We start from the raw sequence: 17520 nt of genomic DNA on the forward strand, positions 1-17520 counted from the left end.
GATAAAACCCACGCAAACACGGGGAGAATGTGCAAACTCCACACGGACAGTGACTCAGAGCCGGGATCGAACCCGGGACCTCAGCGCCGTGAGGCAGCAGTGCTAACCACTGCGCCATCATGCTGCCCTGTACGTTTTATTTTTTGTTCCGAGATGTGATGAACAGATCACAGGACTACATGAAAATATTGACTGTAATACAATACTCCTTCATTCCACTTTTATCTTACATAGATACATAGAAGATAGGAGCAGGAGGAGGCCTTTTGGCCCTTCGAGCCTGCTCCACCATTCATCACGATCATTGCTGATCATCCAACTCAATAGCCTAATCCTGCTTTCTCCCCATAGCCTTTGATCCCATTCGCCCCAAGTGCTAAATCTAGCCATCTCTTGAATATATTCAATGTTTTAGCATCAACTACTCTTCCTCTGGTAATGAATTCCACAGGCTCGCCACTCTTTGGGTGAAGAAATGTCTCCTCATCTCTGTCCGAAATGGAGACCAAAGCTGCACACAGTATTCCAGGTGGGGCCTCACCAAGGCCCTGTATAGTTGCAACAACACACCCTGCTCCTGTACTTCACAGATGTACACAAATCTTTAAGGATAACACAGTTTACAAAATATATCTTATACTTTAATTTTCTTAGTCAGTACAATGGCCCTAGAAACCAACAGGCCCACTGTGGTCAGACGCACCACACTCTGAAACGAAGTGACAGATGCCACTCAAAACAACTCGTGTGGATTTCTCATCAAATCCCCCAAATGTATGTTACACTGTGAGCCGCCTGGTCTCACTGGAACTCTGATCTCCACAGGAATGTTTCCAAACTCCACTCCCAGAAAAGCACCTTAGAATCTTCTCCCAAACAGCGCTTTCTCTTGTGTGTCCTCACCAAGGATCCACTTCCAAGATTTCAATCTCTCCTTTCAGTATTCCTCTACCTTGGATTGTCATGAGCATTCAAGCTTCTGCAAAATCTCTCGGGTACCCCAGCTCACTAACAGGTTATCACTGCTTCATCGGCTGTAATAAGATGTCACCAACCTTAGGATTACTTCAGATGTCTGGTTGGCTTCTTGGTAGCCAGGTCTGCACCTTCCAGCTTTGTTAACTGGGAGCCTATCTGTGCCCGCTTTTTAACTTCACTGAAATTCTTTTTTGTCCCTTTGACCCCTGTTTACTAAGCAACAGCCTAGTCTTTCTTTAAACCTTGTTTGCTTCCATGTCGTAACCCTTTTAATTACAATGCAGTCACATTTGAAATGAAACCAACTCCCACAAACATGCAGGCACCTTTGTTTGTAATGAGCTAACTGAGGGTTTAACCCTTATACAGAAAGACAAAATTAAACTTATTCAAAACTATACCTTGTTTCCAATGCCCACAAATACAAATATAGATTACTTAAAACTACATCAATTTCCTGAAAGTTTATGGCCTCCAGATGTCCATCATCTGCCATGTTTTCTGCAGGTACCCTTTGACCCTGACGAGCCCACCCTGGATACCACGGTGTCTCTCAAAGATGTGCGGGCCCTGTGATTTGCCTAAGTTATAGGAATCGTGGATGCATCCAGCATACCTCTTGCAAACCTGCTGAATGGTTTATTGTGGTCGCTCACCAGCTGCATATTCAGCGGGTAAAAGCCGTTCCTGTTGTACTGTAGTGCCTGCTGCCAGGGAGATCTTACAGCTACGTGCATTCAGTTGATGGTACACTGACTCTCAGGGAACCTGGAATTCGCAGTAAAGTCCAGAACTCTGGTGTCCTGGTTTGCTTGATCTCTCGCAAAGTGCACGTAATTGTGGGCGTGGACAAAAAAGGGCATCTATAACCTTCTGGATATACTGATGTGTGGAAGCTTGTGAGATCCCACAGTGGTCCCCAGTTGGGCTTTGGAAAGAGCTACTGGCATTGAAGTTCAGTGCACTGGTTACTTTCACAACCACTGGCAGTGCCATTGTCCCTCCCAGTCAGCATGGCGCCAAATCCCAGAGAATGAGGCATTTGTGAGCCACTCGATCCCTGGACATTCAGAGGCAGCAGTGACCCTGCCTCTCATCTGCAGGAAAGATGTGTCCTGTAGGTCCTGGGTCCTGCAAGGTGCCCTTGCACAATGTTTCTGAGACACAATGTCATCCTCAGTGTGTGGAGGTGGCTGTGTTTCCCTTGCTCATCGGGATGTAGCTCCTCCCTTTGGCAAGCCTGGCGTAGCCATCATCATCTTCTCCTCCTTCTGTCCTACCTGCGTGCAATGATGGAGATAGCAATCAGTGCAGTATCCATCTTCCGATGGTCTCTCTGCAGCATCAATGTGAAAAAGATATGAGTCAGCATGAAGCTCCAGCTCCTATTTCTTGCCCCGATAACTGATGAGACACTGGGGGTTAAAGGAATTTCTACTCTTGTAGGCAAAGTTCTCCCCCTGAAATCCTTTTCAATATACCCCTTTCCCAATCCTTGGGATCAGGAAACTAAACTCTTTGGCATAGCATGTTCAGTCAGGAACTGAGATTATGGGGTGGGGGAGGTGGGTCGATGGGGGAGGGGAAGTGGGTGGGGAAGAGGCTGAGGCTTCTCATGTGTGAACTTGCCAGCGGAATGATTGCAACCAGCATGTGGCCAGGCCAAGTCACCCAATCGTTCCTGATTCGCTCCTTGCTTTGGGATTAATCTCACATGCCTTTCTTTCATTGGTACCTTTCCTTATTTCCTGCACTGTGAATAAAGTGCTCATCACCTGTCTCACCTGTGCATCTCTCACATCTGAGAATACTCATATGTGTTGGCTGGGTGTTTACCCTGACCCCCCCCCTGAAATGAACCAATAACCTCAAAGGCCCTCCCAATCCTCCCACTCTAATGAAATGAAATGAAAATCGCTTATTGTCACAAGTAGGCTTCAAATGAAGTTACTGTGAAAAGCCCTTTTCCGGCGCCTGTTCGGGGAGGCTGGTATGGGAATTGAACCCACGCTGCTAGCCTGTCTTGGTCTGCTTTCAAAGCCAGCTATTTAGCCCTGTGCTAAACCAGCTGCTAAATGCAGCTCCCCTGCATTGTGATCACGGATGTGCCTATGACACGGGTGGACCTTGCCCTTTCCCAGCTTGAGCCGCTGGCATAGTGTGATTTAGAAACCCTCACACAAACCCTCTCCCACCATGAGACCCTCGAATGCCCCCACATCACCTTTTCCTCATCCATGGGTTGTGGATGACTCCCTTGGCTGAGTGTACCATCTGTAGTCCATGAACATGTTCAAGGCCTCCCCTGGACCGACACACGTGGTGTTATGTCCACACTCTGCGGACAACATTCGGGGCATGACTGAGACTGGACATCCAAACCCTCCCCCTTCCTGGACTGGGACAAGGAGAGTCTTGTCGAGATAAACAGTGTAAAGTGAAATGCTTCCTCGGTTTGCAAGCCACCCATCCTGCCCCAAGCCACAGAGAAATTCTGTTGGAGACACTTTCCCCATTCAATCGCATAAGACATTAAACCCCCCACCTCCCGGACATCCCACTGCCCAACAACTACCCCAGCGATATGTGTGAGCCCTACTTTCCCCGCCCAGTGCAGGCCTTACCCTGCAACTCTCTGCCCAATCACTCTGTTCCAGAGTCGAGGCCTTGTCTTGAAGCTGACTCGGAGCAGCCCCGCTGGTGTGTGAGGCATGACCACCCACCGTGGATGGGAGCGGAAAGTCCTGGCCAGAGAATTTTCACCAATGCAGCGAGTTGTTGTGATCTGGATGCACTGCATGAAAGGGCAGTGAAAATAGATCAAATAATAACTTCCAAAAAGGAGTTAGATGAATACTCAAAGAGGAGAAATTTTCAAGGATTTCAGGCAAATGCAGGGATACTGGGACTAGTTGGATATCTCTTTCAAAGGGGTATCATGTGCTGAATGGTTGTGTTCGTAGTGTTCTATAATTGTGCTTTTCGTGTTAAAAATAAGTTTTGTTTAATTGATCATTAGTTCCTACACAGGGGCTGGGATTTTCTGGGCCCACCATGGCGGAACCAGCCACAGGGGATGCAGTGGACCAGTGAAAGGTTCATTGACTTCCCACTAGACTGGACATCTCCAGCAGTGGACCAGAAAATCCCATCAGGAAATCTTGTGCCATCTTCTAATGACAATATTTTCCTTAGATTGTTGTATCGTTAGTGAATGGTCGTCCAGGATCCACAAACTTCAACGATTCTCCTGTCTTAAGAGAATTCACAAAGGCTACAAATATCCGACTTCGATTTATGAGGACCAACACCTTATTAGGTCACCTGATATCCAAGACCCAAAAGGATCCCACAGTCACCCGACGGGTAGGTGCAGTACTGACTCGATACAGGTGATTGGGCTTTGGAATGGTCAGAAACCCACACGGTGTGGAAATCTGTCACTTGTTGTCATTTTCCCCGGGGCGGTCACTTAATGGCCAGAAGGCGATCTCGCCATTGGGCTCTCAAAGCTGGAGGGCCAATCACAGGTTTTCCAGCTGAACGAAGGGAGAGGGTGATCTATCTTATATTTAAACCCCATAAAATGGCTTCTGCTGCCAGTACTTCTCGCATGGGGGGAGGGTTGGGGTACAGGGTTGTAGGGGTGCCCCTCTCCAGAATGGCCTGTGACTATTGTAGCTGCCAGACGGGCAGGGAGGAACTAACTGAAGTGTTGGGACCGCTTCCCTGCAGCTGGGAGCCTGACGCAGAATCACAGATCACACAGTGCAGACGAGGCCCTTTGGCCCATCGAGTCTGCACCCACACATGAAAAACACCTGACCTGCCTGCCTAATCTCATTTTCCAGCACTTGAATGTTAAGATGTGCCAAGTGCTCATCCAGGTACTTTGTAAAGGATGTGAGGCAACCCACCTCTCCCACCCTCCCAGGCCGTGCGTTTCAGACCATCACCCCACCTCTCCCACCCTCCCAGGCAGTGCGTTCCAGGCCGTCACCACCCTCTGGGCAAAAACATTTTCCTCAAATCCCCCCTAAACTTTCTGTCTCTCATCTTGAACTTGTGTCCTCTCGTACCTGACCCTTCAACTAAGAGAACAGCTGCTCCCTGTCCATGCCCCTCACAATCTTGTTCACCTCGATCAGGTCACCCCTCAGCCTTCTCTGCTCCAGCGAAAACAACCCAAGCCTATCCAACCTCTCTTTATAATTTAAATGTTATGACAGACAGATAAAAGTGACTCCTGTGGGGCCCTGGAGGCCCTAATTGCCCTTTATGAGTGATGATTTTAGTGTAGCCCTTGCTGCACCACACCCAACCCACCATCCTGCGTCTGTGAAAATGGGGTGGGGTAGTACCGGGGAATTGACATGAGGCCCACCAGCTTCTATAGCACTGGGTTGAAAATATTGGGTTGGAATTTGATGCAAAGCAGCAAACAATGGTCAAACTATGTATTATTTTGGGATCGATGGGTAGCACATTTACCTCAGTCTGAAGATCATGGGTTCAAGTACTGCCACAGAGACTTGAGCAAAATATTCATACTGACACTCCGAGGAGAAGGTTCGACCGTCGGGCGTATCATCTTAAACCTAGGCGCTGTCTGCCCTCAGCGTCGTACAAAAGGTCCAATGGCACCATTTTGAAGAAGAGCAGCAGAGTTCTTGCTGCCCAACATTGATTGATTGATTGATTGATTGATATTTATTGTCACATGTAATAATAATAATAGTTGCTTATTGTCACAAGTAGGCTTCAATGAAGTTACTGTGAAAAGCCCCTAGTTGCCACATTCCGGCACCTGTTCGGGGAGGCCAGTACGGGAATTGAACCCACGCTGCTGGCATTGTTCTGCAAGCCAGCTATTTAGCCCACTGTGCTAAACCAACCTGTACCGAAGTACAGTGAAAAGCATTTTTCTGCGGCCGAGGGAACGTACACAGTACGTACATAGTAGACAAAAGAATAATCGACAGTACATTGACAAATGGTGCATCAACAAACAGTGATTGGTTACAGTGCAGAACAAGGCCAAACAAGAACAGCATAGGGCGTCGTGAATAGTGTTCTGACAGGGAAAAGATCAGTCCAAGGGGGAGTCGTTGAGGAGTCCAGTAACTGTGGGGAAGAAACTGTTCCTATGTCTGGATGTGCGGGTCTTCAGCCATTTATCCCTCGCCCCCATCACCATTGAAAATCTTTATCAGGTCATTACCACATGGTCGTCGTGGCAACCTGATGTGCACAAATTAGCAGCTGTGTTTTCTGTATGACAACAGTGATTACACTTTAAAAAATACCTCACCAGCCGTGAAGCACTTTAGACATCCTGGCGTTGTAAAATATATAAAGGCAAGTCTTGCTGTTTAACATTTTCATAATTGGCTTCCGAACTTAATGTGACTTCTCAATTTGAGCCAAATTTTCACCTGCAGGAAGTCCGAGACAACTCCTTCGCGCAGTGTGTGACTGTCCCACCAACTCCCAATTAAAGATCTCGTGCTTCAAAAGCTGCCAATGTGGGTAGCCCCATGGGAAGCCCATCAAGCCCCCATATCCTTACCCTGTGCAATGTGCTGCCTCCTGGGATAACGTTTGCATCGAGAGTCACGACAGTTATCATCGTATCAGAGATACTTTCACCTGTCATCTTAGGCTAGATTTGGAAGGAAATCTATTGATCCTGTTCCTACTTTCAGCTTCAGTTCATTGATAAGGTGTACCATGCAGTATTAGTGGACCATTTTTATGGTAGTAAGCCAACTGTTTAATCCTCTTGACAATAAAGGCAATCTTTAGTTATGAGTTGTTTGTTTTAGTATTATTACAGCATCAAGGATATCAGTGTTGGAGGTCGATGTGTTTGCAACGGACATGCTGACACCTGCCATGCCAAAAACCCAGAAAACCCATTCCAGTAAGTAGTCATTTAATTGGACATTAACACAAGGGATTTCAGCATTTTGAACACTGATGGAAGTGTAAGAGTGATAAACGTCAGGCAGAGAGTTTCCACTGTGTGCATGCAATCGGCAAACTGTGCCCAGAATGTGGCTGAAACTACATCGGGCTTGCAGATGTAAAGTTATGCTCTGTTTTCCAAGTAAACCCATTTAAATAAGGCTCTTTGTAAAATCTCTCATGCACGAATGCAATTCAACGGTGCAGTCAATCACAATTGATCAGTGAGTGGAACACTGTATTCTCCAGCATCACAAAGTGGACTGGGATTGCTGGGAAATGAGTCAATATCCACCTGACTGATTTCTTATCTGTGAAACACGTCTCTTTCCTCTGAAATAGTTGTCAATGACATCCTTGGCTTGTGAGCCTTTGCCGTGATCCTTGACAACAACCCTGCTGCATCCTAAAACCTTGTGAGGTTTCCCTTCTCATAGAATCGCAGAATCCCGACAGTTCAGAAGGAGGCCACTCAGCCCATCAAGTCTGCACCGACCCCTGAAAGGGGACCCCACCCAGGCCCAATTCCTACCCTACCTTTGGACGCTAAGGGGCAATTTAGCAAGGCCAACCCACCTAGCTTGAACATCTTTGGACGATTGGGTCTATTTTGCACAGGCTGACCCATTCACCAAGTTTCGTGTTATCATCAGCGGTGATCGGGTTGATCTGATGCTCAGTCAGGACAGAGTGCCACCAGCAAGTTAACATACTGTGCCTCATCACAATTGCCTGCCAGGACACACAAGTGAGCCTCTCGTTTGTCCAGCACATTGTCAGCTTCCCGTTGACCACAACACAAGCCACTGTGGATGTACAGTTTTAACACTTCCTGAAACAGTGTTAACGCCCATGGCACCGCCTACAGTTATGCATTTCCTTAGCCTTTGTGCTGCTTGTTGTCCCGAAACCGACTGTGTCCGTGAGCTGACCCACCCACAGGATGGCGGAGAGTAGGCGCTTGCTCTTACTTTTGGTGCATAACCTGCACTTCTTCAGTTGACTGAATTTAGACTGGTTGATAGTGAATTGACAATAATTGCAGTGACATCAGGAGAAACAGAGTTGGGTCTATCTTTACTCGACTGTACGGTCACTGCAGGCATCAGTGATTCATGCTGGAGTCTTGCTTCCATGAATCTTGGTACAGTGTGATAAACATCCCTGAACGAGCACAGTTGATGGAAATTTAACATGCTAACCTTTGGGCATGACCGGTTTTGTGGACAGAGACGGCTTTGGGCAAATGGACTTTTGAATCAGCATAAATGATCAACATAAACTCAAGCCTGGTTTAGCCAGCGCCAACAGTATAAATGTTGGTGGAATATGGATATTAGTCTGTGATGCCAACACCACCAATGCAGAAGCAGAAGAAGCATTACATTCTATCACATTTAGTGCTAGTTCATACTGCACATCCAGATCACACTGATAATTTGGCATAAGTTATGCAGAAACTCTGAGCCCTGCATTAGAAATGTTAAATTCTTCTTTTTACATTATCCTGCCCTCGATCTAAATCAAACAACAGTATCATCGAATCCCAACAGTGTAGAAGGAAGCCATTCAGCCCATCAGATATGTACTGACCCTCCAAAAGAACACCCTACCTAGGCCCATCCCCCCCATTCTAACACCGTAACCCCGCCTAACCTTTGGACACTAAGGGGCAATTTATCACGGCCAATCCACTTAACCTGCACATCTTTGGACTATGGGAGGAAACTGGGGCACCCTGAGGAAACCTACGTAGACACGGGGAGAATGTGCATACTCCACATGGACAGTCAATCAAGGCCGAGATCGAACCCGGGGTCCTGCCACTGTGAGGCAGCAGTGCTAACTAGTGTGGTACTGAACGTCTGAACTTGAATCTCAGTTTATCTTCAGTCTCAGATTTTCGACTTTTCGAATTCAAGTTCCCTGTTTCCTGAGGTGTGCTCCCTAGCATAGACAGGAATTATGGGAAGACTTAAAGGCAATAAGGGATGGGTGACAAACTCTGATCTTACCTGCAAAGCTCACATTCCATGAAAAATATAAAAGGAAGAACCTACTGTTACAACCAGGTGAGGAGGGGTTGAAGGACTCACTACTTCACTCTTCTTGTTTGACACCCAACAGGTTTTCTTGTTTGAGAGGCTGTTTGCCAATTCAGTGTACACTTAACTATTTATGTGCTGGGATTATAAAGAACCAATCAGACGGGTTTTCTTGAGTTTAACAAAGTAATGGGTTAGTTTTATTACATTAAAAATCAATTTGGAGTAAAATATGTCCTGAATTAGCAGGGGAGGTTAGATTTGGCCAAGTTACAGTTTGTGAAATAGCTATGAAGTTCACAGTTTTCAACTTGCTGTCTTTGGTTGCAGGTAGGATTTGATGGTCATTCCACTCATTGCTGGGGTAAGGGGTTTCATCTTATGAACAGAGGTTGAACAGTTCGGGCCAATACTCATTGGAGTTTAGAAGAATGAGACGTGATCTTATTGAAACATAAAATTTGGAGGGGATTTGAAAGGATGGATATTGGGAAGATGTTTCAACTTGTGGGAGAGATTAGAGCTAGGGGATACGGTCGGAGAACACAGCTTGCTACTTGTCAGCCCAAGCCTGGATATTGTCCAGGTCTCGCTGCATTTGGACGCGGACTGCTTCATTATCTGAGGAGTCGCTAATGGTGCTGAGCATTGTGCAGTCATCTGCAAACATCCCCACTTCTGACCTTATGATGAAAGACAGGTCATTGATGAAGCCTCCGAAGATAGTTGGGCCGAGGACGCTACCCTGAGGAACCCCTGCAGTGATGTCCTGGAGCTGAGATGATTGACCACAAGCATCCAGAACCACCTTCCTTTGTGCTTGATATGATTCCAATCAGTGGAGATTTTTCTCCCTGATTTCCAGTGACTCCGTTTTTGCTCAGGGTTACTTGATGCCAAACTTGGTCAAATGTGGCTGATGTTAATGGTAGTCACTCTCGACTAGCCCTTGGAGTTCAGCTCTTCTAGCCATGTTTAAACCAAGGCTGTAATGAGATCAGAAGCTCAGTGGCCCTGGGAGAACCCAAACGGAGCCTCAGTGAGCAGGTTATTGCTCAGTAAGTGCCGTTTTATAACACTGTTGATGACCCCTTCCGTAACGTTACTGGTGATCAAGAGTTGACTGATGGGGCAGTTGGCTGGGTTGGATTTGCCCTTTTCAGTACAGGACACACTTGGGCAATTTTTTATATTGCAGGGCAAATGCCAGTGTTGTAACTGGACTTAAACAGCTGGGCTATCGGTGTCGTAGGTTCTGGAGCACAGAGTTTCAGGGCCCATAGCCTTTGCAGTATCTAGTACCTTCTGCCGATTCTTCATATCATGTGAAGTGGATTAAGTTGGCTGATGACCATCATCTGTGATGCTGGGGACTTCCAGAGGAGACCAAGATGGATCACTATTTGGCACTTCTGCCTGAAGATTGTTGCAAATGCATTCGCCTTATCCTTTGCACTGATAGGCTGGGCTCCATTCCTCATTCAGGATGGGGATATTTGTGGAGCCTCCTCCTCCAGTGAGTTGTTTAATTGTCCACAAACATTCACGGCTGGATGAGGCAGGGCTGCAGAGCTTAGATCTGATCCATTTGTTGTGGAATCCCTTAGCTCTGTCAATCACTTGCTGTTTATTTTATTAGGTGTGTCTGGTGTTGCTTCCGGCATGCCCTCCTGCACTCTTCATTGAACCGGAATTGACCCCTGGCTGATGGAATTGAGCATATGCTGGGCCATGACGTTATTGAATGTGGCTGAATACAATTCTGCTGCTATTAATGGCCCACAATGCCCCATGGATTCCTAGTCTTGAGTTGCTAGATCTGTTCAAAAACCTATCCCATTTAGCACGGTGGTGGTGCCACACAACACGATGGAGAATATCCTCAATATGACAACGGAGCTTTATCTCCACAAGGATGTGTAGTGATCACTCCTCCTCATTCTGTCATAGACAAATAAATGCATCTGCGGCTGACAGGTTGGTGAGGACGAGGTCAAGTATGTTTTCCCCACGGATGGCATGGTGGTCAACATTGCTGCCTCATGGCCCTGAGGACCTGGATTCGATCCCAGCCCAGGGTCACGGTCTGTGTGGAGTTTGCACATTCTCCCCGTGTGTGCGTGGGTCTCACCCCCACAACCCAAAGATGTGCAGGGTAGGTGGATTGGCCACGCTAAATTGCCCCTTAATTGGACATTCTTTTTTAAAGTATGTTTTCCCCTCTTGTTGATCCTTCACCATCTGCTGCAGACCCAGTCTAGCAGCTGTGCCCATTAGCATTTGGCCAGCTCAGTCAGTATTGGTCCTAAAGGGCCACTCTTGATGGTGGACATTGAAGTCCCCTATCTAGAGTACGTTCTGTGCCCTTCCCACCCTCAGTGCCTCCTCCAAGTGGTGTTCAAGGTGAGGGGTGAGGGGTGCATTGGGGTGGGGAGGGGGGGATGGTGGTGGTGGGAGAGTGATATGTTAATCAGCAGGTTTCCTTTCTGATTTTTGACCTGGTACCATGAGACTTTGTGGGGTCCAGAGGCGATGCTGAGGACACCCAGGGAAACTCCCTCCTCACTGCAAAATCATTATTTATTGTCAGCACATCTTCATAACACTGCCCAACATTTCAAATCACTGTGAGCTGAATAAATTGATTGAGAACAATGGCTATGTTACATTTTCAAATAGAATTCGACACACAAGGCGATGTTAGGCGGAGATGGTAGAACAATGGTATTATCACTGGATGAGTCAACCCGAGTCCCAAAGCTCAGGCTCAAATTCCATCAAGGCAGCTGGTGGAACTTGAATTCAGGTACAAAATTCTGGAATGGAAAGCTGGGGCGGGATTCTCCGGCTGCTCCCACCCATGACCAGAAATTCCCTCCCTAGGTCAACAGACCTTTACATGGTCTGCGTTCCACCCGTGGTGTACTTGCGGCGGGCGCGGCCGAAGAATCCGGCCCCTAGTCTCAATCATGGTGACCAAGAAACTACCATCAATTAACTTAAAAGCCCGTCTGGTTCACTAATGTCCTTTAGGGAAGGAAATCTGCCGTCCTTACCCGGTCTGGCCTACATGTGACTCCAGACCCACAGCAATGTGGTGACTCTTAACTACCCTCTGAAATGTTCAGTTCAAGGGTAATTAGGGATGGACAACAAATGCTGGCTTTGCCAGCGATGCCCTGAAAGAATAAAAATCCAGATACTATTCCTGAGACGCCAAGAGACTAGATGGACGCAGATATCTCAAATGGTTTGTGGGGCTGGAGGTGATTACAGATGGACAAGCATTCTCAGATGGATGGTCGGACATACCTTGCTGTACAATAAGAGAATTTTTGTTATATTTAAAAGATTGAATGGATAACTCCTTCAAACAGCAATGGGATAATGAGTAGATAATGTTTAAATGATGCTCTGAGGGATGAGTATGGACCCTGGACAGATGTAAAATCCACCCAGAAACAGTGGTGAAAACCAAATCCATAAAGACTGCAATTGTAAGGAATATCAGAATAAAAGAAATAGGAGCAAGGGAAGGCAATTTGGCCACATGAGTCTGCTCCACCATTCAATAAGATTATGGATACACCTTACTGCACAATCCCCATTGATCCAAAAATCTATTAACCTCTGACATTAGTTTCCTCACTGATTGACTGATTCACACCTCTCTGGAGTAAAAGATTCAGCAACCCCCTGAATACAGAAATTTTTCCTCAAATTCCCCAGCCAAGGGACCCGACCTCTCAGCATCTACCTTTAAGAATTTTATATACTTCAGTGAGATTACCTCTCATTCGTCCAAACTCCAGGGAGTGGAAAAGGAGACATATTTCAAACAGCCATAAGTAGCCACTATTTTCCCACTGACAAAAGTTTGGAGGGTTCTGGACATGTTTGGTGATTTGTTGATTCAGTTTTCTTCTTTCGGTCGTCCGTATCCTCCCCAACACGTACAGACAAAATCAACCTACTTCCATTCTGGCTTCAGGAATCCACAACAGCGCTAATATATTTGTTTTCCCATTCATTCATTAAGTCATTTTCTTATGAAAAGCTGGGACATATCTCCTTGAGCCAACCTGTCAGAAGCATTGCAGTACGCACCATTCTTATACCAACCCATCTTCAAAAATCACCAGAAATGTATTCTGATTTCTAAAATACATTTATCAAAGAATCAGATTAATACTGAATCACTTTCTGACAGTGTCGACTCATACAACACAGAGCACAGTAGGAGGCCATTCGGTCATTATCCCTGTGCTGGCCCTTTAAAAGAGCCATCCAGTTATCCTTACTCCCCTTTTCTTTACCCATGAGTTTGCAAAATTTTGTTTTTCAAGTTCCTACCTGATTGCTGTTGAAAAGTTTGAACTGAATCTGCTATCCTTTAAAACAGTCCATTCCAGATCACATTTTTACGTTCCATAACTTCACAGCGCCAGGGTCCCAAGTTCGATTCCCCGCTGGGTCACTTTCTGTGCGGAGTTCTCCCCGTGTCTGCGTGGGTTTCCTCCGGGTGCTCCGGTTTCCTCCCACAGTCCAAAGACGTGCAGGTTAGATGGATTGGCCATGATAAATTGCCCTTGGAGACCAAAAACAAAGGAGGGGTTATTGGGTTACGGGGATAGGGTGGAAGTGAGGGCTTAAGTGGGTTGGTGCAGACTCGATGGGCCGAATGGCCTCCTTCTGCACTGTATGTTCTATGTTCTATAACACATATTTTCATCACCTTCCCATCAGTTCTTTTTCCAATTGCCTTAAATTATTATTCTATCGTTCTGAAACTGTGTCAAAGATGTTTCTGTGTCAGATATTATTTGTCAAACTTTCTGTTGGCTCCAATTGAAAACATTGACACCAGCTAGCTCTGCATGTTACTGACAAAGCTTGTGCCATTCAGATTACAGTGTGAGTGCCTGCATAACACCTGTGGAATATCATGTGACCGTTGTTGCTCTGGATACAGTCAGAAACAATGGCAACCAGCTATTACTTCATCTGCCAATGAATGTGAACGTGAGTATTAATTATTTTATTTAAGCACAGCTTAAGGGACATTTCCCTCAGGAAACAGCTTTTATCAACAAGCACATAATCAAGTTACCTGCCTTTTTTATTCTTGGGATGTGGGCGTCGCTAGCTAGGCCAACATTTATTACCCGTTCCTAACTGCCCTTGGGAAAGGTGGTGGTGAGCTGTCTTCTTGAACGGCTGCAGTCCGTGATGTGTAGGTACAATCACTCTGCTGTTAGGAAGGAGTTTCAGGATTTTGACCCAGCGACAGTGAAGGAGCGGCGATATATTTCCAAGTCAGGATGGTGAGTGACTTGGAGGGGAACCTCCAGGTGGTGATGTTCTCATGTGTCTGCTGCCCTTGTTCTTCTCGTTCATATAGATTATGGGTGTGGCGCTAACAATTATACTCAAAACTGAGAGACTAGTACAATAGAGGCTTTATTGTTGTATGATGCTGTCCCTCCATCTGCAACTTCTAAAGGTCTGAGTGACTCACACGCATATTTATACACAAGTGCCCTGTGGGCGGAGCTAGCCGGCACGGGCTTGCCGGGGGAACCTGTATTACAGGTACAGGCATACATCCCCCTACTGCAAGAACGCATATCTACAGTGGTTATATCACCAATTAGGTTTGAAGTTGTGGCTGAAGGAGCCTTGCAAAGTTGCTCTAGAACAGCGTTTTTCAAACTTTGTTTCCGGCAACTCATTTTTACCAACCAGCCAACCTTCGGTACCCAACCCGGCCGACCTTCGTGACCCACGCCTGCCGACCTTCGCGACCCACGCCGGCCGACCTTCACGACCCACGCCGGCCGACCTTCGTGACCCACGCCTGCCGACCTTCGCGACCCACGCCTGCCGACCTTCGTGACCCACGCCTGCCGACCTTCGCGACCCACGCCTGCCGACCTTCGCGACCCACACCGGCCGACCTTTGCGGCCCACGCTGGCCGACCTGCACGATCCACCATTTTCTCTTAACTTGTTTGTTGCTGACAAAAATGGAGAAAATTGTTTTGGGTTCCTTTCGCCCCAATGGTCCCTTTGTCCCTTTGGTCTCTTTGGTCTCCCCCCCACCCCCCGAAAGTGAAAACAAAAAAGGCTGCGACCATATTTCTAAAATGTGGTCGCACTGCGCATGCGTGCCCAATCTTTGGTGCGCATGCGTGCCCAATCTTTGGTGCGCATGCGTGCCCAATCTTTGGTGCGCATGCGCAGTGCGGTCAAATTTATTTGATCTGTTCCTGGCCATTTTGAAGGCCGCTCGCAGTTGGCATTATTAAAAGCCGGCTGCTGCAGTTGTTGTGCGCGGATTTGCGCGATTGGGAGCTCCCCAACGGACGGTTCTGCGACCCTCCCGACACTCAGCTGCGTGTCGCGCCCCCGAGTTAGACAGTGCCTGCTCTACAATATCTCCTGGACAATAAGCACTGCAGCATGTTACATATCTGGGTTAGGTGAAAATGAAAATCGCATATTGTCACGAGTAGGCTTCAAATGAAGTTACTGTGAAAAGCCCCTAGTCGCCACATTCCGGCACCTGTTCGGGGAGGCTGTTACGGAAGGTTGTGTGTCATTTGGTTTACACTGTTTGTGTGATGAAGGTAAAATAAATGATGCAATAGTATAATTTCTGTGTAGCGTCAAGTTAGTAAATACGTTTAATCAATAAATAAATCGGTTTCAATGGAAATATTGGGACGAATTTCCCCAAAATTGCAGTGTTGGATCAGGTGAGAAAAGCTGTGTGAAACTCGCCCCTGCCACCCATGAACATCAGCGGCGGGATTCTCCAGCCCCACCGGGTCGGAGAATCCCGGGGGGGGGGGGGAGAATCCCGCCCCGATGCCGGCTGCCGTATTCGCCGGTGCCGTTTTTCGGGTGGGGGTGGGGTTCACGCAACATCGGTCGAGGGCCGTTGGCAGTGTCCTGGATGGCTTCATCTGCAGAAAGTGCACCCAACTGGGGCTCCTCACAGACCGCATGGTTCAGTTGGAGCAGCAGCTGGAAGCACTTAGGAGCATCGCAGGTGGTGGAAAGCGTCATAGATAGCAGTTATATAAATGTGGTCACACCCAAGGTGCAGGCAGAGAGATGGGTGACCACCAGAAGGGGCAGGCAGCCAGTGCAGGAATCCCCTGTGGTTGCCCCCCTCTCGAACAGGTCCCTTGGATACTGTCCGGGGGGAATAGCCTATCAGGGAAAACAGCAGCAGCCAGAGCAGTGGCACCATGGCTGGCTCTGATGTTCAGCAGGGAGGCTCAAAACGCAGAAGAGCAGCAGTCATAGGGGACTCTATAGTCAGGGGCACAGATAGGCACTTCTGTGGACGTGAAAGAGACTCCAGGATGGTATGTTACATCCCTGGTGCCAGGGTCCAGGATGTCTCAGAACAGGTAGTGGGCATCCTGAAGGGGGAGGGCAGACAGGCAGAGGCCGTTGTATATATTAGAACATAGAACATTACAGTGCAGTACAGGCCCTTCGGCCCTCGATGTTGCACCGACCTGTGAAACCACTCTAAGGCCCATCTACACTATTCCCTTATCATCCATATGTCCATCCAATAACCATTTAAATGCCCTTAATGTTGGTGAGTCCACTACTGTTGCAGGCAGGGCATTCTACGCCCTTACTACTCTCTGAGTAAAGAACCTATCTCTGACATCTGTCCTATATCTATCTCCCCTCAATTTAAAGCTATGTCCCCTCGTGCTAGACATCACCATCCGAGGAAAAAGGCTCTCACTGTCTACCCTATATAATCCTCTGATCATCTTGTATGCCTCAATTAAGTCACCTCTTAGCCTTAACATAGACATAGACATAGAACAGTACAGCACAGAACAGGCCCTTCGGCCCTCGATGTTGTGCCTAGCCATGATCACCCTACTCAAACCCACATATCCACCCTATACCCGTAACCCAACAACCCCCCACCCCTTAACCTTACTTTTTAGGACACTACGGGCAATTTAGCATGGCCAATCCACCTAACCCGCACATCTTTGGACTGTGGGAGGAAACCGGAGCACCCGGAGGAAACCCACGCACACACGGGGAGGATGTGCAGACTCCGCACAGACAGTGACCCAAGCCGGAATCGAACCTGGGACCCTGGAGCTGTGAAGTGATTGTGCTATCCACAATGCTACCGTGCTGCCCAAATGTGCAGAGTAAAAGTTATTTGTCTAGATCTGAGGAACATGTTATAATTTATCTCGAAAACAAAGCGACACTCAAGATGGAAAGTACAATCGAATGGATCGAGCTCTGCTTCCAGCACCACTGCATCTGAGAAAATCATGCTACCGTGCTGCCTTCTTCTCTCTAACGAAAACAGCCTTAAGTCCCTCAGCCTTTCCTCATAAGATCTTCCCTCCATACCAGGCAACATCCTAGGAAATCTCCTCTGCACCCTTTCCAATGCTTCCACATCCTCCCTATAATACGGCGACCAGAACTGCACGCAATACTCCAAATGCGGCCGCACCAGAGTTTTGTA

The 17520-nt window shown here is 47.4% G+C and overlaps 1 protein-coding gene across 1 annotated transcript in view; it reads left to right on the plus strand.

Moving 5' to 3' along the window:
- LOC119972898 (laminin subunit alpha-3-like) overlaps window positions 1-17520 on the plus strand; it is a 412206-nt gene that overhangs the window by 88340 nt on the left and 306346 nt on the right. The window contains 3 exon segments of the mRNA XM_038810443.1: window positions 4174-4344; window positions 6804-6901; window positions 13897-14012. Coding sequence (XP_038666371.1) covers window positions 4174-4344; window positions 6804-6901; window positions 13897-14012 — 385 coding nt within the window.

The sequence above is a fragment of the Scyliorhinus canicula genome, chromosome 10, assembly GCF_902713615.1.
Source record: "Scyliorhinus canicula chromosome 10, sScyCan1.1, whole genome shotgun sequence".
In the NCBI taxonomy this organism is placed as follows: domain Eukaryota; kingdom Metazoa; phylum Chordata; class Chondrichthyes; order Carcharhiniformes; family Scyliorhinidae; genus Scyliorhinus; species Scyliorhinus canicula.